The 25,328-nt window shown below is 56.6% G+C and overlaps 1 protein-coding gene across 3 annotated transcripts in view; it reads left to right on the plus strand.

Moving 5' to 3' along the window:
- TFDP1 (transcription factor Dp-1) overlaps positions 1–25,328 on the plus strand; it is a 40,781-nt gene that overhangs the window by 13,673 nt on the left and 1,780 nt on the right. For all 3 annotated transcript variants that reach the window (XM_028087330.2, XM_028087329.2, XM_028087328.2), the window contains 9 exons: positions 5,201–5,267; positions 13,708–13,814; positions 16,706–16,827; positions 17,872–18,037; positions 18,405–18,548; positions 19,011–19,079; positions 21,076–21,227; positions 21,714–21,880; positions 22,743–22,821. In XM_028087330.2, coding sequence (XP_027943131.1) covers positions 5,201–5,267; positions 13,708–13,814; positions 16,706–16,827; positions 17,872–18,037; positions 18,405–18,548; positions 19,011–19,079; positions 21,076–21,227; positions 21,714–21,880; positions 22,743–22,821 — 1,073 coding nt within the window. The remainder of the gene's footprint in view (positions 1–5,200; positions 5,268–13,707; positions 13,815–16,705; positions 16,828–17,871; positions 18,038–18,404; positions 18,549–19,010; positions 19,080–21,075; positions 21,228–21,713; positions 21,881–22,742; positions 22,822–25,328) is intronic.

Raw genomic sequence — 25,328 nt, forward strand, 5'->3', positions numbered from 1 at the left:
GGCTGTGCTGCGTATTCAACACAGACGTGAGTGTGGTCTCAGCCCGCATTATAATGCGCATCCTCTGCAAGGGAGTCTCCCCACGTGTCTGCTGCACACCCCTCGTAGACCTCATCATCGATGGCGGGTGGCTCTTTGGGCTGCTGCTGACGACCAGTCTCAGGGACCACCTTGCACTGGCCTTCTGGTGTGGAGCCCTGGCGGTCCTGTGCCCCCGGGGCCGCTTGGAGCCCCATAGTCGTGGGCAGGTGGAGATGACTCGTCCCCCGGGTGCAGGTGTTTAAAGGTTTGCACGTCACGCTGTGATTCTTGTGAGGCTGTGAGGGAGGTGGGCTCGCACTGCTGTTCTCGTCCTGCAGGTGGGGACTTGCCCGGGGTCCCCCCACAGGAGAGCCCAGGGTGGGTGGCCGCTCCACAGGGGGACGTCAGCGAGGGAGGGGCGCCAGGCTTTGGCACCTGAGCGGGGGGTCTCACAGCTGACGCATAAATCAGATCCACAGTAGTGAGCTCTTCTCAGGAAAGGTGATGGTAATTTCCTGCTGTACTAGGTTGGGTCTTGCCACACCTCACCACGGTCAGCCCCAGAGGTCTTTATCAGGTGTTCTGTGTCCTTTGGGACTCACACCCCATGAAGGGGGTGGTGTTTTAGAAAAGCACCATTGGGGGAAGCCTGAGGCCGGGACCCGGGGGTGGCGGTGGGGTTCTGGGTGATGATGCTGGTGACCTTTCCATATGTCCCTGAATTTGTGTGGCTCAGACAGACCTGCTTCTCTCCTGAACTCCACGCCACCCTCGTGCTTCTGCCGAGCGATGCCCAGTGCCCCCCTGCACTCCACTGTACCAGCCGCTGTGTGGGAGGGGAGCGGCCCTGGGGGGCTGTGCACCTGCAGGTGTGGTAGACACACAGCCTGGAACAAGCAAGTGTGTCCCCCTGAGTTGGTCAAGCCCAGAAGTGATTTCTGTCATCTTCACAGAGAGCAGAGTCAGGGGGACGAGCTGGGTGGGCCCTGGATTCAGGCTTCATTTGGGAACTGGGTTGTGCAGTGAGTGTGGGCATTCGGGCAGGATGAACCAGCACCGGAACCCATTTAGGTCATCCATATGTGGAAGCTGGTTGACCTCGAGAGTCTGTCCGGCTCTGTCAGGCCTTTGCTGGCTGGGCCATTGGCGGCATTCCAGCCCAGCCAGGCGCCACGGGGCCCTCTTGTTCCCAGGCTGCCGCTCCTTACGGACAGACTTGTGAAATGCTGTTTTCTGTCTTTGTCTGAGGTCAGGAAACCTAGATAGCTCATTCTGGTCATGACTGTTTGTCTTTGATAATTGGCAGTTAGGCATGTTACACCAGGAAATTTGGGCCAAATCTGTATGCTCCGGTTAGAGTTTGCTTCAAAAATACTTTCAGTGACTTCCCAGTTGGTGAAAGAAGCACTTTCTCTTATGTTCTAGAGAAAAATCGTTGACCACTGTCCTCTGTTGTGGTAGAACAGATGACCCCAGAGTTCAGTGGTTAAGAGAACAGTAAATGTTTCTTCTCCCGCACGGTTTCCGTGGCTCAGTTTGGGAGTGGCTGGGTTGCAGTGGACACACTGCCCAGGTTGGCAGCAGCCAGAAGGTGTGTGCCTGGAGCGTTTGCCTCCACGGTGGCTGCCCTTACGTGCCTCGCCACCTCTCCTCACCTCCCACCACACCCCTGGGCGAGGAGAAGGCTCTCGGGTGGCGTGGAACCCTCCTGGAGCCTGACGTCCCGCCCCAGCCGGAGCTGGGCCAAAGGCCTGCAGGCTCCCACATCCCAACCGTAACAAGGGCGCCATCCCCCAGGCTTGGTTTGTAGGCGTTCTGCCTCGTGTTCTCCACCTCACCCGTGAACAAGAGCATTAAAAGTAGCTAATTTCCTTAGTGAAGAGCAAGCTTGCACTTCCTGTGATTCTGACATGTTGTGTCCAGAAACAGATCATTTCTGTGCCTGGAAGACTTACTGTGGGGTAAACTGGTCACTGTCCTGAGTGCGGAAAATGCAGGCCACAGGAGCCAGTCACCAGCTGCTTGAGTTCTCCCTAGGTCCAGTTTACTGTCCTGTAGGTCTTGGCTTGGGAATAAGGCAGGTGTGTATTTTACTGACCTGGCAGCTCTCTGGGGAGTGTATCCTGTCGGAGGCTGTGCAGTTCCAGAAAGTGGCCCCTGGGTCTGTAGCACCCAGGTGGTGTCGCGGCTGGGAGGCTGCCGGCGTCTGGTGGTTGTGGCCCCTGGTCTGCTGGCCTAGCAGGGAACGGCAGCCCCGTCAGACAGTCTTCCTAGCCCAGTGTCAGGACTGGCAGTGCTGGGACAGCCTGCTCTGGACGCGGCAGCCACTTTGTGCCGGGCCACCGCGCATCACCGGGCTCTCACGGACCAGACTGGGCGTTGGGCCCTGCCTGCTGTATACGTGGGGGTGGGGCTTCGCTGACCGGGGCTGCCCACTATAGAAGTGCAGCCCCCTTCTTGCAGGAGCTCTTTCAGGGTGCAAGACACGGAAATGTGTCTTGCCAAGTGGGATTCACCTTAGGGTTTTCCTGGTGCCGTGGAGCAGACTTGATGCTTGTGGGTGGGTCTCTTGTCCAGGGCTCGGGTGGCTCCCTTCATTCTCTTCGCTCTGCCAGTGTCTTCCTTTATGTCCTGGTCTCTGTGTTCTCCAGTGACTCCTCAGCTCAGGCTCATGACGTTGAGATGGTAGGGAGCGACTGGCCCCCTTGTCGGTTCCCAGACTTGGCCAGAAAGGGCCGGCCTGGTCTGTTCCCGGCCCAGGCCGCTCGTTGGTGGCTCCTGCAGGCAGCATGTTGGGAGGGGGGGATGCAGCCTTCTCCAGGGAGGCCGGGCTACTCTGACCGCGTGAGTCGGACTGGGTGTCCCCCAGGGGAGCCTGGGGCTGCCCCGCTGGGTTCCTGATCTGGGTTGTGAGGGCTTGGTTGCCAGGGTTGTGCCGCTGCTGTGCGGACCGGGGTCGCCATCTCTGTGGGGGGGGGCGGCATTCTTGGCATTCCCGCCACGCCCAGTGACCGCGCTGCCGGAGCCGCACATCCAGTGTCGGGCGGACGGGGGCCCCTACCGGTCCCACCAAGGCAGACCCACGCAGGCAGTGGCGGCCTTGTTCTCACCGGCTCTGGCATCCACTCATGCATCTGCTCTGGTGTGGACGGATGGTGGACCAGGAGGTCAGGCCCGCTGGCTGGGGGGCTGAGGAGCCCTTGGGGCCATGGGAGGGAGGAACTGGCAGCGCCCGTGATGTGCAGGGGGCCTCGGGCCGTCGGATAGGTGCTGCTGTCAGCGTGGGGGCTGAGGCTCTCGCTCTGGGGTGTTTGGTGTCCTGTGGCTCTGGGGCACTTTGAGCCTGTTTGCTGGGACCAGCCTAGCCTGGCGCAGGCTCCCTGGCCCAGAGCGAGTCGCTCTGCTCCTCCAGGAGGTGGAGAGTCCTCTTCACCCACCTCCTGGCCGGTGATCTTCTAGCCCAGCCAGGCCTCAGTCTGTGATCATCGTCATGGGCACACACTTGGCTGCCTCAGTTTCTGTGGGAAGGTGGGGTTTTGGAGAGTCTGGGAAACGTGGCCCATGTGGTCTTGCCAGGCTCAGAGGCCATGCAGGTGGCCCCTCACCTGCGCGGGCCTGACTTCTATCTCCGGTGAATTCAGCAGGTCAGGATGTATGCTCTGAATTCTTGTGTGGATTGTACATTTGGGTGCCTTTGGTTTGTTCACGATGCACACAAAGGAGACGGTGAACCCATGCCTGGGATGCAGCAGGGCCCGAGGTGGGTGGTCTCCCGTGCCAGGCTCAGGCGAGCTGTGTATGTGTGTGCACTCCAGGCTTGTCACTGCCACAGGTGTGCTTGGGGGGTGTCCCTCTGGAGGCTTCTCCCAGGATGGAGGCTCCGGCCTCGGCCGTGCCCCTGGGGTCTGCATTTGCTCGGGGTGGGAAGGCAGTGGGGCTTCCTGGAAAAGCAGGATGGTGCCGGAAGCTGTGCTCAGACCCCTTCGCAGGCTGGCCTGTGCTCACACAGCCCGAGAAGAAAGTCCAGGCCCACAGACGTGAGCTTCTGTGGGTGTGTGTGAGGTGACTGTGGACACAGGCGTGAGTCCCTGAACACCTGGGCCACGGGGTCTCCGGGGCGTTCTTGGGGGTGCTCCCGCCAGGCCAGGAATCCCACTGGCCTGGTCGCTGGAGGTCAGAGGCCAGGGCAGGAGGGAGAGGCTTGTCTGCCGGGCCCGACTGACCTGTGTGGTGGCTTGTGTGTGTGTGCGTGTGTGTTTGCGCACATGTGTGTCCACATGTGGGTGTAGATGCCCGTGTCTCTATGGATGTGTGCACATATGTGAGTGAGGGAGTGTGTGTAAGCATGTGCCCACATGTGCCCACGGCAGGGCAGGTGTCGGGAGGCTCGGTTCCCCGGGACCCCCTTCCCCCCAAGCAGAAGCACCTGTGCTGGCTCAGTGCGGCATGCAGACGCCTCTGCTGGACTTGGGACGCCAGCTGTGCAGGGTGCCTACAACTCACTGCTTCCCATGGAAATCTAGATAAACAAGAGGAGAAGGCAAGGCAGCAATCATTCCTAGACCTGGACACGACCACTCGTAGCGTCCTGGGGGCCCCTGCAGGCCCTTGCTGCGCACTGTGCGTTAGGACGTTACTTCCCTGGTGCCCCCAGTGTGCACAGCGGGTGCCCTGCTCACGAGGCAGGGCTGCCCCGGGCGTCAGGCTCACCCTGCAGTCCTGCTGTGCCCACACTCCTCTGCACACCGCGGTACGTTTCTCCAGCTTCAGGAGGAACTGCTGTGCCCGGGGCTCTGACCAAGCCCTCTCCTCAGGTCCCATTACTCAGCTGCCCTCAAGATGGTCAGATGAATTTCCACGTCCACCCACGGTATGCCCCTGCCAGTCTCAGGCTTGCCGTTTAATGCATGTGCGGACTTCACCTACGAAAGCTGTGTTTCATTAGTACGTCAAGGGCTAAGCTTCGGAGGCAGACATCTTCGAGTGACCTTTTCTCTGCTGAGTGTCCAGCCAGAGAGCTCAGCGGCGGGAGGCCCTGCTCCCCCTGCATGGCATCCTGCCCTTGTTTGCATAACTGTGACCATTGTATCTTTTAATGCTTTATTTTACACCTCCCTCAGACGGGCTGGCTTGTTGCTCTTTCAGACGTGCTATTTATTGTCCTTGTTGCTTTCTGCAGGCCGGTCTAATTGAAGCCAACGGGGAACTCAAGGTCTTCATAGACCAGAACCTTAGTCCTGGAAAAGGTAAGGCATCTTTTTCTGAAATACAGTTCTGTTGATAAGAGTGTTAAGTTTGGTGTGTTTGTGAATTTCTCTGGTGTGAGAGTCCCGGTCAGCGGTGGGGACCCTGCTGCGGGAGTGCTCTGGCCCAGGGCCCCCGATGGAAGGGGTGGTGTGGTGTTCGGAGCCCAGCTGGACACGCCACCTGCGGGCACACGGCAGCGGTGGAGTTCATCTTGGTCTGTAAGTCATACGGTTCGCAGAAGTTCGGGAATGTGAAGAAGTGCGGAGAACCCAGGGCATGTGCTTTCCTCCACCTCAGGGCCGCTGTGAGCCCTCCAGGTGTCGGCTCTGGACACGGGCGCCAACCAGAACAGACTCGATTCCAAAGCTTATGGTGCACACCTCGTGTGTGGACGAGCGTCCTCCCCGTCAGGAAGCCATGTGTGTATGTTCAGGGGCAGGCGCGGAGGTGGATTGGCCGAAGCCCCTTCTTCCCCTGGGGCCCCACGGCTCCCCACGTCGAGTGACCGTGAGGAACAGACGTCTGCCAGTGTGTTTGAGCCCGCTGCTTGTTTCCTTGGGTGGACTAGCCATGGAAGCTCCAATCAGAGGAGATGGCAGGCGACCGCCAGCTGCCCATAGCGCTGGGTCACTTCCGCAACCTCTGCTCTGCCCGCATCAGCCGGATGGAGGCCCGGACACGGGATCTCTTGGCTCCCGAAATGGGTGCTGTGTCCCAGCCCCTTCCCATCCATCTGTTGCTGGCTGCTGCTGGCAGCCGTCTCCTGCCCTGTGGGGCCCTTCCTGTGTGGGTCAGCAGGCTGGCGTGGTTTGGGGTGGCAGGCTTATGCCCTATCCCCTCTGTTGCTTTGGGGCATCACCGTCAGATGCCCCCGGAGGTTCTCGTGCCCTGCAGGGCCCCTGGCCTGCCCCCTGTCCAGGCTCCGCTGGTTTTCCTTGTCCCACAGGCCGCTCTCCCCCAGGATGGGCTGTGGGCCTGCAAATGCTCTCCTGGTTTCTGTTTTGGGAAGGTCGTAAGCAGTGTCTTGCTTTTCTGTGGATCCCTTGCTCTTTTGCTTCCTGTGCAAGGATGGAGAGCCCGCTGAGGGGTTCAGTGTGTGCAGACGGTTTATCTCAATGGCTTTCACTATTCACAGATTGCCTGAGTGAGAGACGCGGTAGCGTAACTGACAGGACCCTTAGAATTTCAGGAGCTGTAGGCATGATGTGTTCTGTTAAAGTGATGAAGCAGAAATAATCATGGAAAAAGTCCACAGACTTTGCTCCCTTGGAAATATGGAAATCTTTCATTCTGGTGTTCATCTTGCATGTCTTTGTTGTTCGGATACTCTGAGAGTCTCACTTATTATCACATGTTGCTTGTCTCCTTTTCCTTCTTACGAGATGGGCTTGTGTCCTGCGGAGTCTGATGGTGAGGCAGGGGGTTGAACTGGACCAGAAAACAGCTTCTTGAGTTCATTAGAATATTCCGGTGTTAGCTGCCTGCACTGTTTAAGTATTTCGTGTCCTTCTTGGGTGTGGTCTGGCCGCTCTGCAGCCCCCTTATCTTGCCCGGGTGCGCCCCCAGCGGGTTCTGTGCTCCACTCTTGGCTGGACGCAGAAGAGCTGCCCCTCGAGGCTCTCCTGGCTTCTGTCTCTGCTTCCACACCTCTGCTGGGACCAGTGTGGCCTCCCAGATGCTTGCGCTCCTTGCCTTCTTCTGGGGCTCCTGCCCCTGCACCTCAGGGGTGTTCTGGGTGCGAGAAAGCCCGTGACCACATCTCTGTGACCTGCTCTCTGGCTCTGGCCCTGCCCGTGCAGGCTGAGTGCTGCCAGGCTTCTCCTGCACTTCTGATCAACAGAGCTGTTTGTCTGTCGGACGGGCAGCCCGGTGCCGTTCTGGCCATGGACGGAGCAGGACCAGGTTGTCTGACTGCTCAAGCTCCGTCCCATTCTATCTGCCCGTTGAGACCGTTTCCACCCCCAGTCCCCTTTGCTTCGGACTCAGGAGTTTGAAGGGTAATTTTAGGCAGTGTGGTGCTGACTTGAGCTCTTCACTTTGGGTTATTCACTGGTGTTTCATTAGGTTGAGGAGCCCGTGGGGATCACACTGTGTTGTCTGATTCAGTGGTCACTGCAGGCACTTCCCAAGGAGGTTTGGCAAAGTCTCAGCCAGGGTCATGGTGAGTGAGGCGCAGACCCTCCAGCACAAGCTTGTCCAGGAGCCCACGGGCATGGCTGGCAGTGTGTGCCGGAGAGCTGTTGCTGGAGTGACCTTGAGGGGCAGGAGGGCTGCAGTCCAGGCCCGGTGCAGGCTGGGCGTTGAGGGGCAGGGGCTGGTCTCTCTTGGCCCCCACCCCTGCGCCCCTGCACCCCGCACCCCTGCGCCCCGCGTGTTGCACCTGCAGGACCAGCTTGCCACCGCTCCCGGGTCCACCCAACGAGAATTTGGGAATGGGCCGGCATCTGAGTTGTGCTGGGCCTGGGCACTCACGGGGTCCCTACTGCCCTCGGCTGGGGTCAGTGAGCCCCTCCTGAGACGAGGCCTCCTCCCTGCCTCCTGTGTTGTGCTCCTGTCCAAGCTCTGGCTTATGATGCCCCCCACAAGGGGGTCCTGTGCACTCCCAGGCGGGGCTTGTTGCTCTTGCCCTCTTGTGTCCTGACCGTGACTGCTCACCATCCTGGCCTTCAGCGCTGCCCGTGCCTCTGCTTTGCTGCTGTGTGTGGGGCCCATTTCCAGATCCCAGTGTCCACAGGCTTCTCCAGAAGCAGGGCCTGTGGGAGGCACATTGCAAGTGTGAGAGAGGTGGAATTGGCCCACGTGACGAGGGGTTGGCAGGTCTGACATGTGCAGGGCGAGCCAGCAGGCTGGACCCAAGCAGTACTCCTTCCTCCTTGGGGAAACCTGGGTTCTGCTCTGAAGGCCCTGGTTTGGTTAGGTGGTTCTGGAGGGTGGTCTCGTTTCCCTGAAGTCGGCTTATTGGCTCCAGAGCAGCCGCCGGCTGGCCTGCAATTGGATAGCTGGGGATGGGCACCTTGGCAGGTGGGCATATCAAGTCGGTCATCACAGCTTTCTGTACCCACCGGCTCTGAGGACCAGAGCCCTGGCAGTCGGAGACGGGAAATTTTTGTGTGCGGTCTTGGTTGTGACAGCATCGATTACTTCCAGTGTTTTGCCCATGGCTGTAATGCTGTGTCAACCTTTGCACGCACATTTGTTCCTGTGTTTTGGGCTGATGCTCGGGAGTGGAAACCGGATCACGTGGCACGTGTGCGTGGCTGCACCATTTTGCATCTGCACCAAACACGTGAGCGCCCCAGGCCCTGCACACCTGCAGCAGCACTCCCCCTTCCCGTGTTCTGGGTTCTGGTGGCCTCAGTGCGTCTCCGCCGTTTCGCTCCTGGGCCTGCCCTCCTGGTAGGGGTCTGTCCAGGGCCTTCGCTGGCCCAGTTTCTCTCTGGTGTTCCTACCTGGTTCTCTTCTGCCAGTCATCTGGCTGCTACTCTGGAGCTCAGGCCGCCATCCCCCGCCACGCGTGCACCCTCCCCCTCCCGATGCACCTGCTGCCTGCCTGGGGCCACAGCTCACGTGTGGGTCTCTGGCTGCAAATCCTTGCTTGGACCCTTCCCCCAAATTTTTTCTTTATTAGACACACAACACATGCTCCCTGAAGAAACCCTGAGTTACCTGAGTACAGTTAAAGCGTGTCTTCACCGTTCCATAAACACTTTCCTGACACGCAGTGTTGGGGCGTGTCATGCTGGCATGGGTGCTCATCCAGTCCCCGCAGTGTGTGACTTAACACTTGGCTGTTGCTGGGCCATTCCTGGAGTTTCTAGTGCCACCTTTTTGTGGAGAGCTGTGATACCTGTCGATTGTTGACAGAGACCCCTCTTCTCCCCAGAGAGCTCTGTGCCTGCGTGTGCTCCATGTGGGGGGCAGGCCCGTCTCTGTGGAGCAGTGCTCCAGCGTCCATGGCCGCGTCTGGCAGGTGAGAGGGCATCTCCCGCGGCCTGCGGCACTGTGCTTCTGCTTCGGTGTTGCCTCTCCTTTTAGAAGGGCTCTAAGGCAGGAGAGATGAAATTTTGGGGTGTGCTGTATGGCTGAAAATGTGGCATCGCTGTGTAATCCTTGAGACGTGGTGACTGCACCCTCCCAAACACACACACACCGGTGCACACAGTGGGTCCGTTCAGGCTGGTGTTTGAGCGGCGGTTTGGAGAGGGGCCCCGCTGTAGGAGGAAACAGCAGGACTCGCTCAGCCCCTCAGAGGCTGCCCTCTTGGGGAACATGGAGTAGAGGCATCAGCTTGTTTTCTCCTCCCAGCCGTTCAAACCCAGAGGATGCCTAGAGCACGGAGTGATGTCCCAGCCTCTGAGCCCTGCTTCTGGGCTTGCGATGGTGACTGGCCGTGGTGCCCAGAAGAGTGCGCACTGAGCACACGAATGGTGAGGGCGTCGTCGACCCGCCTCGGTCAGAGCGGGCATCCTGAGACGCAGCGCACTTCGCTCGGACCGGGGGAGCCCCTGCAGAGCCTGTTTCCCCCTTTCAGGGTGCTCAGCTGGTGAGCAGCGAGCGCGGGAGGTGACGTAGGCGCCGCAGTGGCCCTAGGAGCAAGCCTGTCCTGGAGCTGCTGCTGTTGCCTGGCGTGGAGCCGTGCACACCGTGGACACATTCTGGTGGCCCTTTTGGCCATATCAGCGTATGCAATATCTGTAGTATGGTGGGCAAAATAGTAACTCTTAAAACGTTAGGTTGTCAGAACTTAAAAGTGGTTAAAATTGTTTTCAAGAAAACATTCAGCCTTACGATTTCATAATTTAAGGTATCTTAAAACCTATAGATATTAATAGGTTGTGATTACTAATTACAATATGTTTACATAATATTTTTAGGATCCTTTTTCTGTGAGTGGTTACAGCAGTTCAGACCACATGTGTCCCTAACGCATTTTCTTGCCGGGAAAGGAATCCTCCATTTCATGATGTTATATTTGAAAATACCGTGTTACATAGTTCCCTTAATAAAAGGCTTTAAGTACATTTTACAGTTAAAATAATACTATTTCTAGTGAGTAGATTTCTAGGCTGTTGTAATCTCGCCCGTCTTGTAACTGAAGTGTGAATTCCTAAGCCCTGCAAGTGGGTTGTGTGTGTGGCGGTCTTTGTTGGAAGAGGATGTTAAACATTCTAATTTCTGTGGTCAGATTGAACCAGAAATGAAATCCCATCCTTGAGATTGACAAAAAGGGCTGTGTCTTCCTGAGTCAGCAGTTGGCAGGAACCTGGGAGAGGGACACTGGCTGCTGGGGGGTGTGCCAATGTGTGCACGCGTGAGTGTGTCTGCTGGGGCGCATGCCCGTGCATGTGTGTGCATATGTTTGCATGTGCATGTCTGCTGGGGTGCGTGTGTGTGTGTGCGCGCGCGTGCCGGGGTGTGTGTCCATGCACGTGTCCGTGTGTGCATGTGTGTGTGTGCGTGTCTGCCGGGGCGCGTGCCCACGCATGAGCACACGTGTGTCTGCACGCACATGTGCGGAATGGCCCTGGGGATGTGCTGGGCTGAAGCCCAAACACAGATGGTCACCTGGACTCAGCTGGAGATTGACTGGACTCCCTGGACACCTGGAGACTCAGCAGGAGGAGGCCCGTCCAGCATTAGCCGCCACATCGTAGTAGGAGCTTCTGTGCATTCGCGCAGCCGACCTGTTACCGGGGTAGCGGCACAGCGTTAAAGGCATCAGCTAGATCTTTCTGTGGCTAGGTCCCAACAATAGTGTAAGCAAAGTGGCAGACTGTTGTTTTCTAGATTTCAAAGGCCCACACCAGTAATACTTGTATTTTCTCAGATTCATGGATGTGCGTGGGAAAGTATGAAACACAGACGGAGTGCATCCCTCAAGCCCTGATGGCTGTGGGCAGGGATGGGGTGGGTCTGTGGACGGCGAGATTAGCTCTGCTCCTCAAGCCTCTTCAGCAGATAGGATAGAATGGTCGTAGTCAGTCCTAGCTTGTACTCTGGAGCAAGATTGTCTGCAGAGTAATTCTTTGTATTGAAGAGTTTCTCACTTAGTAAAACAAGGACGAGACCCTGGTGGGAAGGACAGGTGGTGTCGTCCAGGAAAGGGGTCCTGGCCCCGATCCACTTCTGCCTCTCAGCCCTGCCGTTGCCCAAACTGCTCTCCTCCTCGTTCCCCCAGCTGGGGGGAGCTCTAAGCATGTTAATTTTAAGAAAGACGTTCCTGGGGTTTTGGGTGGTTTGTGTTGTCCCTTTGGTAGATGGCCTTGTGGCGGACCTGCAGGTTAGCCCCAGAGACGAGCACCTGACCCGTTGGCCCCTGTGTTCTAACATCATTTATTTGACGTGCAAAATAAGTTTTAAGACACATCATGAGAACCGCCTGGATCGCTGGTGTTGACAGGGCGTCATTTGCAAATTTAAAAAAATAATTTTATGTTTTTTAGTGAATCAGTTGAGTATTCTTAGAAACCTAATTACTAACCTATACATGAATCTGAAAAGTGATGTTTTAAATCTCTGTGCAAGATAGAATAATTTTGTTATCTTTTAAAGCATCTTTTACATATCTAAAACAATTGTTAAAAATTTGCTTTTGCTAAGATACAGGTCTCTATGTTTAGAGGAAAATAAAAAACTCAAAGCAAATATTTACAGAAAATAAATACCTGTTGGTGTTGGTTGGTAAAAATGCTAATATTCAGCCAGTTGGTTTGGTCGACTTGTGCCGTTAAGAAATTATTCAGTGTTTGTGTGTAGCAATAAGTCACTGTTTACTGAATTCTGAAGTCTGTTCTTTAAAATGCATGGACTGTGCAGGGCTCAGAAGTGAGGGCCAGGCTAGAGGAGGACAGTGTTTGCGTATTTGGAGGCCGCCACGAGGCAGAGCCTGTGAAGCGGAGGAGGTGTCATCCTCGTCCCACTGGGCTCGAGGCCCTCCCCCCGCCGCCCGCCGCAGGGTCCCGTGCTCACCCTGGGTGGCCGCAGGAGCCTGGTCTGCTCCAGGAGCCAGGGGATGCAAAGCGTGATGACCCGAGCAAGGTTTCTCCGCCCCCCATGCGGCAGTGACTGGGAGACCAGAGTTGGTCTGCTGCTTCCCCAGGGCGCTCAGGCCCTTCTCAGTAAGGCTCGGACGGTGTGCACGCTGCTCGCCCTCCCGGGTCTCCAGGCACCTCTGTACACACTCCCTTTGTTTTCTCTCTGCCTTTTGAGGCTGCCAGGGCAAGGGCTTTGTTTCTGTATTTTGAATTTTAATCATTCCTACTTCATTTGATTTTATTATTTATTATGTAAAATAAAATGTTTTACCATTTTTATTCGCTGTTGTATGCCTAACACCAAAGACAGAGCCAGGCATACAGAACTCTTAGCAAACACTTGAAGGAATGAGTATTTCTGCTCCTCGTATGTCCATCTGTGTGTTCAAAGAGGGGGCAGCTTCCTCCCCAGGCATTTCTCTTCCTAGAAACAGAGATGTGATTCTACTTCTTAAGGAAGAAGGGTGTTAGATTTCTTTAGAATTCTTTTTTTCTTTTTTTCAGAGAGATCATGAACACACGTGGGGGTGGAGCTGGGAGAGGCAGAGGGAGAGAGAGAACCTCAAGCCGACTCCACACTGAGTGCAGAGCCTGACGTGGGACTCAGTCCCACGACCCTGAGACCTGAGCTGAAACCAAGAGTCAGATGCTCAGCTGACTGAGCCACAAGAGTGTTAGGTTTCCAAACTAGTTTTGCAAACAGAGAGAGAAATGCTGGAGCATTTAGAAGACTCTAATTGTCACAGAATTGTAGGTTTTCAAGAGCTGCTCTCCCCAGACCCTGTGGCCCACCAGAATATTCCATAGGTGGGCAGGCAGCCCCACAGGGGTTCGGGGCAGGTCGGTCATGTGCCTAGGGCCCCTGGGCCCCTGCGCCCTGGACACAGAAGCGCCCAGGTTGGGGCTGGTTGGGTGGGAGAGCAGGTGGTCATGTCCCGCGCAGACGCCTGAAGATGAGAGTTGGACTTAGGAGTGCGTGCAGCTGACCCACAGACCTAAGGTGGGTAAAGTAAGGGTCTCGGCTAGAAGCATCACCGTCCTGAAGCTGCCCCACTAGCCTTAGCCGGAGCAGAACTAACCTGTTAGCTAGAAGCATCACCGTCCTGAAGCTGCCCCACTAGCCTTAGCCGGAGCAGAACTGTCCTGAAGCTGCCCCACTAGCCTTAGCCGGAGCAGAACCGTCCTGAAGCTGCCCCACTAGCCTTAGCCGGAGCAGAACCGTCCTGAAGCTGCCCCACTAGCCTTAGCCAGAGCGTCACCGTCCTGAAGCTGCCCCACTAGCCTTAGCCGGAGCGTCACCGTCCTGAAGCTGCCCCACTAGCCTCAGCCGGAGCGTCACCGTCCTGAAGCTGCCCCACTAGCCTCAGCCGGAGCAGAACTAACCTCTTACCTCCTTGCGTTGCAGGCGTGCTGTCCTTGGTAGCTGTCCACCCCTCCACAGTGAACACGCTGGGGAAGCAGCTCTTGCCAAAAACATTCGGACAGTCCAATGTCAACCTTGCACAGCAAGTGGTAAGGGGCCCTGGGCAGGCGGGCTTGCCGATTCTTGACGGTGGCCTGTAGCTCTGGTGCGGAGGTCGGGGTGTGAGGTCTGCCTTCTGCAGTGCCCTCTCGGATGCTCGCAGTGCCTGCGGTGCTGGGACGAGTGTGCACTCCCCCGGCTCAGGCCTGCCTGCGGGCTCAGGCCCGGCACCTTCCCCTCCTGCTACACGTGTCCCGCTCACCCCATGTCTGCCCCAGAGCGTGGGGTTATGTGGGGGTGGCGGTGCCTGGCCTTGACCCTCCTCGGCGTGAGCGTTACTTGCCTGGGAAATGAGGGTGGGGTCCTTGCGGGACACACAGTGGGCTTAGGGCTCGGTAGGCTGTCAGGTGCTGGGACAGGTGTCCCTGCTGTGGCCCACCCGCTAGCAGGAGGTGGAGGTGGGTCTGTGCTCCTGGGACTGTGCTGGGTACCCCTGCTTACTGATCACCTGTGGGTGGGTTCAGTGGGCCCTTCCTGACGGAACTCTGGTCAGATTGCAGCCGCCCCTCCTCCTGGGCCATGTGTAGCAGCGACAGAAGGATGTTGACTGCCCAGCTGCTCTGGGCAGACCTGAGCTCCCACTCTGGGTGAACACCCTGGGCAACGGTGCGTGTGCCCACTTCACCCCCATCAGAGGATATGACTGCTTTTCCTAGCAGAGTTGCTGTGATTTTTTTCAAAGCAACACTGTGTCGAAGTCCTACACCATATTTGGCTCATCACAGCTTTTTAGTAAACGTCTTTTTAAGTTAAATATTCCATTTTGTGTTTTATTCTGTAACTCATTATTTTTAGTTACTATGTATCACAGCAGATTTAGCTTGGGAATACCTCCTTAATTATAGGAGTAGTTCTGTTTTTATGGTTACAAATAGTAGTGAGGAACGTTAACATGAAGATTTGTCTGTTGGTGCCTTAAACTTTATCAGCCTGAAAGTTGTGGCCCTGGTCCGAATCTGGTTGTTTCGGGGCAGCTAGTGATGGTAACTCATCCTCCGCAAACCCCAGCACCGTGGGCTACAGCTTACACATCGCGGGGGTCTCTCAACTTTGTCTGCCAGAGGGTTGAGGACAGAAGGACTGGCACACTGTGACCTGAGAGCCTTGTCTTCCTGGGATGTGAGCATGGCTTGGCTCTCGAGGGGCTCAGGCCCCGGTCCTGCCCGAGTTGGTGCCCATGGGCACGGTTTCCAGGAGAGCGGTTAAGATGGGGGAGGATCGGAGAGAGAACAGCTCCCTGTCGTCCAGTGAGCAGGTACTGAGCGCCTGCTGTGTGCCTGGTCCTCTGACTTTCGTTCTCGTGTGGACCAGTCACACCAAAGGGGTCCAGCTTAGGGAGAGAACGACAGTGAGGAGTTGGCCGTGGGGGCCCAGATCACGTCAGGCAGCCCTCCGGTGGCTCTCCTGCCCATCTGCGTGGGTGCTGGCGTCCTAAATCCACTCTCCGACCCAGTCCGTGTAGAACGTGTTCAGGCTGCCCGAGTGTCCCAAACTGCTGGCCTTGAGCCTCGGCTAAAGCGCGTTCTCCACAGTGAGCCAGGGCCCCGAAAACACTCATTTAACAGAAACAAGGTTTGGGAGGCGCGTCTCCTCTCTGGGGATTCATTCTCTTTTCTGTCTCCTCTTTCTTTTTTTCAGAAAGCTTGCTGTTTGATTTCATGGCTTTTGAATGAGAGTGATCCACAATTTGGAAAACACTGTAATGAAATTTTGATCATTGGAAATGTGAATTAAAAGAATGAAATTGAGAGTGTTTTTTCTTTCTGTGGCTTGTGGGTCATTAGCCCTGACCGGTGACCTGACCTAGGTCCGCCCGGTCAACTGTCCCCCAGCCACAGCAGGCAGTACACGCCTCCTGCGAAGAAGGGGCCCGCCTGGCGGGCACGGCCAGCCCCCGAGGCTGTGCCCCGCCCCCGCGAAGGGCTGCCCCAGCGCCTGGTGCCGGACGGTGACTCGGGGGGGCACTTGGCTGTGCAGAACCTGAGAAGTCATGTTTCTGAACTGTTTTCCTGGATCAGCTCTTTGGTGTGGGTGGAGTCATGTACAAGATCCTAGAAAACTGGGATTTGACTTGGCTGCACAGCAGCATCTGTGTGTCCCGTGTGTGAATATTTGCATATTAATCAGTGGGACCACATTCTAAGTCCTTGTTGAAGACAAACCGGGCTTTCCCTTCCTTCGGGGAAGAGATGGCTTGGGGTGCTCAGACTTAGCCACGTGCGGGGTGCGTCACACTGCCGTCCCCAGAGCTGCCCTCGCCCTGGGGTGTGTGTCTGTTGCTCCCAGTGCTGATTGCCCCCCGCCCTCCCATGCTGCACTGTTGGGGGTGCTGGGTCCCCCGCAGAGCCGCTGTTGGGACGAGGTTCTCACACGCGGGTGTGCGATCCTTGTGCTTTGGCCTTAGTTTAGCACCCCCGGAAGAGAGGGTTTCATCCTCATCTGCGTCACTAAAAGGAAAGGAAAGTAAACTAGGGCGAGAGGAACGGCGGGAACAGTGCCCTGAGGCTCGCTTTGCAGGCACCTCCACTAACCGTGACCTTCTTGGGAGACCTCCCCAGGGCAACCTCCCTGGGCAATATCCCCGGGGCTCGCTGTTCCGTCGGGCTAGGGCTTGCTGGGGTGGGATGGTTCCTGCTGCTTTTGTTGAACCGGGGAAGACACCTGAAGTCGGTGAGGGACACGGCTCGTTCAGAACAGAAGTGCCGATTGATGGCGTCTCTAGCTCAGCAGTGTCAGCCATTGGTGCTCACGCGACCGTGTTCTCCAGTCTTCGTAGTTTATGGAACTCGGCAGTACCTTTAGAGAATGGGAAATGATAAAATGGCAGGGTCGTATGCGGGAGATTGCTGATTGTGTTCTGAATTGTCTCTTTTGACTGTAGGTAATTGGTACGCCTCAGAGACCTGCAGCGCCCAACACTATCGTGGTAGGAAGCCCACACACCCCTAACACTCACTTTGTCTCACAGAACCAGCCTTCAGACCCCTCACCTTGGTCTGCCGGGTGAGCACATTGCCTAGAATTGTAACCCCCAGCTCTCTGTGCCACGTGCCCGGCCGTCGTGCCCGGAATAGACGTAGTCAAGGTGCACTTTTCCTCGTAAAGGAGAAGTCTGGCTGCAGAGGGGCTGCGCCCCGCGGTTCGGGGGTGGCGGCACCGTAAGGGGTGGGCAGCTTGTGGCCGAAGAGGAGGAGGAAGCTGGCTTCTCAGCGCTGCGGTGACTTTAGCGCTTTTCCCGTTGTCTGCACTGGAAAGTAGCATCTAGGGAACAGTGCGCCCACGTGCCCGCTCACGGCGCTTCACCCACTGCAGCTCTGTAACTCGGTGGCCCCGCGGGGGCCCCCATACTGTCACCTTGACCGTGTGAGAAAATAGTTTTACTCAGAGGTCAGCTCTGTGACTTTCCTTAAAAACAAAAACAAAGCTTTTTGGCATTATTGTCTGTATTGGTTCTAAAGCAAAAATCATGATTCCCTGAATCATCCAGTGAGAAACTCAGAGCCACCCTTTCCTTGACGTGGTGACTTAACAAGTTGAGACGCAGGGTTTCCCGCGATCTGAAGCGCACTGCGGTCTTCAGTGTCGGGTGCCGCCGCCACACGGCTGATGTGGTCTCCACGCCGCCTCGGCTCGTAGTCTGCTCAAATTTTCCCTCAAAGTTCTTAAATTTGCAGTAAAAGTTCTGTAATTCCCACGTCTGTGGACATCTTTTTAAGAAGCGGTGTTGGTGTATCAGGATGCAGTAGATACGCACTGGCTCCTGCCCTTTTGGGTGTCTGCCCCGTGTTTCCGGGGAGCTGATGCAGATGTGAGGCCTGGCCACTTAAAAGTTTGTTTTCTGGCCCCTAAAGAAAGCAAGGGAGCCTTGGCCCCATGGCTGCGTCCAGTGCGCTCTGTGCCCAGTGCGCTGTGCACACGAGCCAGGTCCCTGGAGCTGTGCCCGGGGTGTCAGCCCGAGCCCAGCTTGCTAGCCTTGTGGGTGAACGTGTGTCGCCCTGGGACTGGCGCGGAGGGTGCTGAGGGCGCTGTGCCTTTGTATTTTTGAAGGAAGCGCCACAGGAAAGGGGAGAAGAACGGGAAGGGCCTGAGGCACTTCTCCATGAAGGTCTGCGAGAAGGTGCAGAGGAAGGGGACCACGTCCTACAACGAGGTGGCCGATGAGCTGGTCGCAGAGTTCAGTGCTGCCGACAACCACATCCTACCAAACGAGTCCGTGAGTATGTGCCGTGCGACAGGGACACGCCCCAGCGTCGTACAGCTCCCTCTGGGTTTCTCCGAAACAACCGGAGACAGTTCAGAGGACAATGCAAAAGAATTTCCCGGACCTGTTTGCGGCGTGACGCCTTATCCTCCCCAGATGCTGGGATGTGGGATGTGCAGGCTCTGGCTCCTATCAGGCCAGCTCCCTAGAGAAACTCCCTCTTCCTCGGGGCTCAGTGGGGATGTGCTGGGTGTGATCTAGATGCTGCTGGGGGGTTCACGGGGCACGAGCAGGTTGGTGGTGCCTTTTCCTGCGTGTGTTCTGGGTCCGTGAGCCGTTCTGGACCGTTTGGAAAACTCACGCTTCATCCTCCCACCAGGCTTACGACCAGAAGAACATCAGACGGCGAGTCTATGATGCCTTAAACGTGCTGATGGCCATGAACATCATCTCTAAGGAGAAGAAGGAGATCAAGTGGATTGGTCTGCCCACCAACTCGGCTCAGGAATGTCAGAATTTAGAGGTACACGGCTCACCTTCTATTTCCTGTTGCGCCCCTGTGGATTTGCCCCAGAGCAGGTGTTTGGAGTGGACATTTCTGTTGTGTGTCCTGGGGGTGCCTGCTCAGGGTCTGGTGCTGTGTGTGCCTGGCCTGGACTGCGGGTCAGCTGCTTCCCCGGGCCCCATGCTTGCCCACCGAACGTTGGCGTGCTGCCCATCCAGCCTGCAGCAAACCCCAGCGTAGGAAATTCCCTGGTGGTGGGGTTTGAGTCTTACAGCCACTGTGTCCAGAAGACGAGAGAAGTTGGAGAAGAGTGTGCAGTTTTGAGATTGAAGAGACCCCCCCCTCCCCGTCCTGTCCCATGTGCCTGGTCGGCTCTAGGTCGTCTTTGCCCGCCATTAGGTTTTGGCAAACGGATTCCGTGAGCACGTCCCTGGGGGGCGCTGCTGGATGCGTCGTAATGCCGCTGTCTTTGTTTTGAAGGTGGAGAGGCAGAGGAGGCTGGAAAGGATCAAGCAGAAACAGTCTCAGCTTCAGGAGCTCATCCTGCAGGTAAGGGCGCTGTTCTCTGCCAGTCTGGCTCCCTCCCGCTGCGGCGTCCCCTGTGCCCCTTGATCTGCTGCCTGGACGCATCGGAAGGTCCAGAGCACGTCCCGCACCTGCGCCTCTTCCTGTGCGGACGGAGGGCGGGAGGGGCGTCCACGCAGCTTTTCTCCGGGCGTTGTCCCAACCACTCTGCTCTTACTGTCCATCTTTTTTTTTTTTTTTTTTAAGATTTTTTATTTATTTATTTGACAGAGACACAGCGAGAGAGGGAACACAAGCAGGGGGAGTGGGAGAGGGAGAAGCAGGCTTCCCGCCGAGCAGGGAGCCCGATGCGGGGCTCGATCCCAGGACCCTGGGATCATGACCTGAGCCGAAGGCAGATGCTTAACGACTGAGCCCCCCAGGCGCCCCTTACTGTCCATCTCTTACCATTCCTTGCTTGCAAGCTCTGTCCTAGAGCGCAGGTCTAGGAGGAAACGCAGATAAGCAGGGTTCAGTACTGTCTGCGGCCTTGGTGCATGTTCGCCGTGGAGAATCTCTCCTTTGAGAGTTTGAGTGGACATTTCACAAGCACCTGCTGAGCTTCTGCTCAGGTGTTGTCGACATGAACTCTTACAGGCGTGGGCCTTACTCCCAGAGAGAGTGCGTGTATGTGAAAGGGAACATGCCGCTTGAGTGCTGCTTGTTACAAAGTCTAAATGGCGGGAGGGATGCCCCTTGGAAGGCAGCAACGTGAAGCTTCCTTGGGACAGGTATGAAGTGCATTCTGAGTACCAGACCCCAGACCAGGGGTGTGAAATGCAACTGTGGGTCAAGGGTCAGCATGTGGGATGGTGGACATGTGTCACCATCCCTTGCACCTGCAGAGATATCCCCAAGTGTGGCCCTCATCCCTGCAGGGTCCTGGAGATGCCCATTCAGGGTTGGAAGCAGAAATAGAGATGTGTACCAGGCCCTGCCGTCGGGGGTGGCTGGTCCCTGGACCGAGGCCGTGTGGTGCTGTCTGGCGGGGGCCTGGGGTGTGGGGGCAGCCGCCATGGAAGTGGTGGTTGGCCAAGGAAGGGAGCATGGCTTAGCAGCGATTTATTGAGGTGTCTGTGGAGGGAGCATGGGGGAGCCCTGGGACCCTGTGGGGACGTGTAGCAGGGTCTGAGGACAGGCGTAGTGTCTGATGTTGGGAGATGTTTGAACATGGGGAAAGGCCAGGAGGGGTCAGTGAGGGGCTGGGGACACGTGCTGGCCCAGCACCTGCAGACCATGGCAGAGGGTGTGCGTCTTGCCCCACTGGGTGTACTCGGCATGGGGGCACCGGGGTCACTCCTCTGCCCCAGCAGAGGCATCCAGAGCAGGGAGTGAGTGCTTCAGTTGGGGGGGAAGCGGCCTCAGGGCCGAGGGACGCAGGAGAAGAGCAGGCACACGTCTGCCGGGCAGCGATCCCTCTTTCTTCCTCAGGTCCCTGCGGCATCCACAGCAGGGATCCAGTCACAGAAAAGATCCAGTCACCGCCTCTCCTGCTAAGCTGTGAGCCCCAGGTCCCCTCGAGGGGCACTGTGGCGGGAGGGGTGTTTTCTGGCTTTAACTGCAGGGGAATTAGCGTGAAGGTGTGTGTCACCAGAGAGCCCCGTGCCCGCGGGTCTACTTCTCTTGCTGCTCTGGGAGGCTCCGGGTGCTCAGCCGAACGTCCGCCTTCTCGGGACGCGGAAGGGACAGGAGGGTGTGGCTTCAGCATTGGCGCGTTTCTCGTAGCCCTCCTGGAAGAGGTCTCTGTCTTAGTGGCGTGGTCGCCTGCCTCCGTTCCCCTCGGGGTGTTTGGTTTTAGGGTGCGCGCGCTCTGCCTGGCCGGCACCAGGCCTGGCATCCCCCAGCTGCTCCGACCTCTCAAGGGGCCCAACCCCCGTTGCTGCCCTGGGGGGCTGGGCGGGGTCGTCCACCACGCCCACGGACAAGGCTTTAGGTTGGTGGCAGCTGGTGTGAGCACGTGCTGGTGGCTCATCTTTTATAGCAAATTGCCTTCAAGAATCTGGTGCAGAGGAACCGCCAGGCGGAGCAGCAGGCCAGCCGGCCGCCGCCTCCCAACTCCGTCATCCACCTGCCCTTCATCATCGTCAACACCAGCAAGAAGACTGTGATCGATTGCAGCATTTCCAATGACAAGTAGGTCCAATGACAGGTGGGCCCCCGCCCTGAGGTCCCAGCTGAGCCTCAGGCCAGTGGAGAATGACACCGTCACGGTCAGCGGCACGTCCGTCACTTCGTAGAAGTATCTGATTGTTGAAGAGTCTTGTAGCGTAACGAAGTTATAGACTTATTTCTCACAACCCTGGTTTTGTGTTTATCTTGTAAAAGAAAAACAGACTCTGTCAGGGTTGTTGCTAGCAGAGCCGTTGAACCCTTGTACAAACAGCAGCCAGTGTTCACTGTCGACCAGGGCGCAGGTGGGCTGCCCCATGCTCGGGGGCCACCTGGGCCATGGAGCTTTGTCATGCGCCACCGCTTCTGAGTGGATGGGATTTGGAGGGTGCCGGATGAAGTGGGGGGGGCCGGGGGAGGTTGGGCTGAGTGGGGCGTCTCTGCTCGGGGCCCTGCGCGGCGATGAACATGGCAAGTGGCTCCTTTTCTGATGGTGACTTTGTCCCCCAGGTTCGAGTATCTGTTCAACTTTGACAACACGTTTGAGATCCATGATGACATAGAGGTGCTGAAGCGCATGGGGATGGCCTGTGGGCTGGAGTCTGGAAGTTGCTCCGCCGAAGACCTGAAGATGGCGAGAAGTTTGGTGCCGAAAGCGCTGGAACCCTACGTGACAGGTCCGTCGTGTCTGGTTCCCTTGGTGGCCGCGGGGCCAGACCCCTCTCTGGATGTGTGGCCCGCCTTTGCTGAGGCCGCCTCTGCACTTGGCACCAAGAGTGGAGACAGCCGATTGGGGGGAGGGGCCGTGGGGATGGGGGTGCTGGGGGTGGCTGGCAGGATGCCTGTGGGGACTGTGGTGCATGGAGGCCACGCTGGCATTTTGTGGGTTTGTCGGTGTGGTTTATGTGATGAAGGTGTTAAGTTAAGATTTCACCTTCCGGGTTCAAGTAGGGAGAGACTGGAATTCTCAGAGGGCGTGGCGGCTCCCCCGAGGTGGGTGGGTGGCCTGCGTGGGCAGGTAACCCAGAAGAGCCTCCGAGGGGGTCTCTGCGCCTCCTCCTGACGCGGGGCTGAGGAGGTGTTTGCTTGGGCAGCTGCACTCTGCTTCTCTTGCCGCCCTTACCTCCTGGGAGGCCTTTGTGGGGCGGTGGGGGCGTGGCCACAGGGCAGGTGCTTTGTGGTGAGAAAGCTGCTGGGCCTGCCCCGCTCCGTGCTGTGGGCCACCCCCCTAGCCGCTGGGCTGCATCAGACTGTAGCAGCTGTCGGCAGGCGTCCCAGCCAGCATGCCATAGAAGCCCCCGACGCTGGCCACGCTCCTGTGCGTGCTGTCTCCCAGGATGGGGAGTCGGGGTCCTCCCGCCTGCGGCCCCGCTTTCCACTTTCCGACAGTGTCGCGTAAATTCAGGATGGGGTGCCTTCTTGGGAGGATGGCCGGTGTCCCGGCAGAGAAACCAGTGGCTGGTCAGCTGTCTGGCCCGTACCCGCCTCATGGCAACGTGAGCCTCTTGTGACCTTTGCTTTGTGTTCTTGTCTTTTCAGAGATGGCTCAGGGATCAGTTGGAGGGGTGTTCGTCACGTCATCGGTTTCGACCTCGAATGGCACAAGGCTTTCTGCCAGGTGACTGCGGCTCTGGGCCGAGTGGGGCCTGGGCCCTCCTGTAGGCAGCCCCTCCTCCGGCCCGGCTGGCTCCTTGCGTGGATGGGGGACCCCAGTCTGGCCGTGGTGTCGGCATCGGCCACTCCCAGCCAGGGCTCCTCTTGAGCTGTGCGCCCCAAAGGCCCGCTGTGGCTTGTATCCTGGGTGCACAGGAGCCTCTTTCTTATGGTTTCTTCCCCCTAAAACTTCAAAGTGACATGTGACTTTTATTTTTTAAAAAGGAGCATGCGGTGCACTGGGGCCCAGACTTCCTGAGCCCCCCTGCAGGTAGCCTGAGGGACGGGGAGTTTCTCCATCTGTGTTTCCTACTTCTGCTTAACACACTTGACGTGAACACACTTGAGGTCACACCGTACATAAAATTTTGTTCTCTGCTTTGTTCTTTTTTTTTTTTTTTTTTAAGATTTTATTTGAGCAAGAGAGAGAGAGCATGAGCTGGGGAGGGGGTAGCGGCAGAGGGAGAGGGAGAAGCAGATTCCCTGCGGGGCTCGATCCCAGGACCCTGGGATCATGGCCTGAGCCGAAGGCAAATGCTTCACCAACTGGCCAGGCAACCCCCCTTTTCACTTTACTAGTTATTGTATGTATTTTTTTCTGTGTAACTGAAGGAGTTTTATTGTGTAAATCAACAGGTGTTAGCCTTTGACCTAGCTGTCCCCCAAAGCAGAATTATGTCGTCCCTGGGTATTTATCTTAGTTTTTTAAAGATTAGTGTAAGGTAATTTCCGTATTAAGTATTGACAGAACAATGGTTTTATTAACTTTCACATCATTTTATGTTATACATATTACCCTATATCAGTCCTAAATATTAATAGATGTTTAATTTCTTGAAATAAGAGATAGATTAGCAGTCTGTAGATTCAACAAAATGGATTGATCTGCAAAAGGGTGATGCGGTGCTCTGTGGCTGTCTCACGCTCCAGGGTTCTGTGACACGGGTGAGGCTCCCGGCCTGCGCTGTGAGTTGGACTGGCCACGGGGTTGTCACTGAAGTCCTTTGTGGGGTATCTGGCCTGGGTCAGGTTTGGGCAGAGATCAGCCCAGTTTTTAACTGTAACCCTCTCGCTGTGCGTGTGTGTGGAGGTCAGATGCTGAGCACTGGTTATTCCAAGAGACAGGATTTGGGTATTGATTCAAGTTCCGGAGACTCACATTGGGTTTATAACGAGGCAAGTAAATTCACTACCATTTCAGCAAAAAACCAGTGTAGAAACTGGCATTATTTTATGAAGGCACAATAATTTCTTGGGCAGTTAGGTTGTTCCCGCTTGTAGGAAAAGATGCAATTTGAAGCAGCTTTATGGCTAAATTTTTTTACCCTTTCTGACTTTCTTGCTGGGCTGGATTTCACAGATGCAGAGTTCCTTTCTCAAAGAGCCTAACATTTAATAGTTTTTACCGTATGTTGTTACTAAATACTAGTAAAAAACATACACATATGGTTGTGTGTAAAGAAAAGCGTTTCTTGGCGCCCTAGCTCTGGCTTGTGGTAGGTGTGGGTGCCGTACACTTGGGGCCCCCCGCTGCGTTACCCAATGAGAGCCCTGCTCGTCGGTCAGCCCACGCCCCAAACCTCCTCTTTTTCGAGGGTAGAACAGCAGTCTCCTGGGTGGTTCTGTCCTTTTGTATCCTGTCATGTTGAGGCCGGCGGCTGGAGGCATTCCAGTTGAGTAGCAGAGAGGATGCTGGGTGCGGGGCTTCTCCTGGCATGACCCTGAACCCCTGTGTGCTTGTGGTAAGTGTCCGGCTTGAATCTGGAGGGTCTCTGTTGAGCTTTAAATTCTAGACTGGTATCCCTTTAGTATCTGATGTTTCTTAGAATACGTTTTCTTGTTGCTCAAATACTACAAAATCACAATGAGTTTTGATGACAACTGTCTGAGCAGATTATACGTCGGGGTGGACGTGTGCATCTTGTGGGTATGGGCTGTCAGCTGCCGGTGCCCCAAGATGGTGTCTGACCCACTGTGCCAGGTGCTGGGAGGTGGCTGAACCTAGAAGTTTTTCCTCAGGATCCTGGCTTTTAGAATCTCTCTGTTCTAGGCCATGGCCTTGCCTGAGGCGCTGTTGACATTTGGGGCCAGATGACTCTCTCGCGCGCTGCCATGTGCTTTGTGAGCTGTTTAGCGGCACCCTGGGGCTCAGATGCTAGTAGGCCCACTGCAGGCGTGACGGAGATGGTTAGATGTCCCCTGTCGAGACTCCCAGGGGCACAGTGGCAGCGTAGACGGGTTCCAGACACCCGTCTGAAGACAGAGTGTAGGGCCGAGCGGCCTGCTTCCCAACAGCACCCGGCCCTGCAGCTCTGCCCCCCTGCGCCCTTGGGCTCCACCCTGCCAGCCCCACAGCCTTTCAGCAAGTGCCATTTCGTGAGACGGTAGACAGCTGTGGGGTCCTTGGAGTTGATTCTGGAGTTCAGGTTGCAGAGCAGCTGTGTGAGGCTCACCTGTCTCAGCTCAGTTTCC

The sequence above is a fragment of the Eumetopias jubatus genome, unplaced genomic scaffold, assembly GCF_037043125.1.
Source record: "Eumetopias jubatus isolate StellerSeaLion01/CBP00866 unplaced genomic scaffold, mEumJub1_p1.0 scaffold_3, whole genome shotgun sequence".
In the NCBI taxonomy this organism is placed as follows: domain Eukaryota; kingdom Metazoa; phylum Chordata; class Mammalia; order Carnivora; family Otariidae; genus Eumetopias; species Eumetopias jubatus.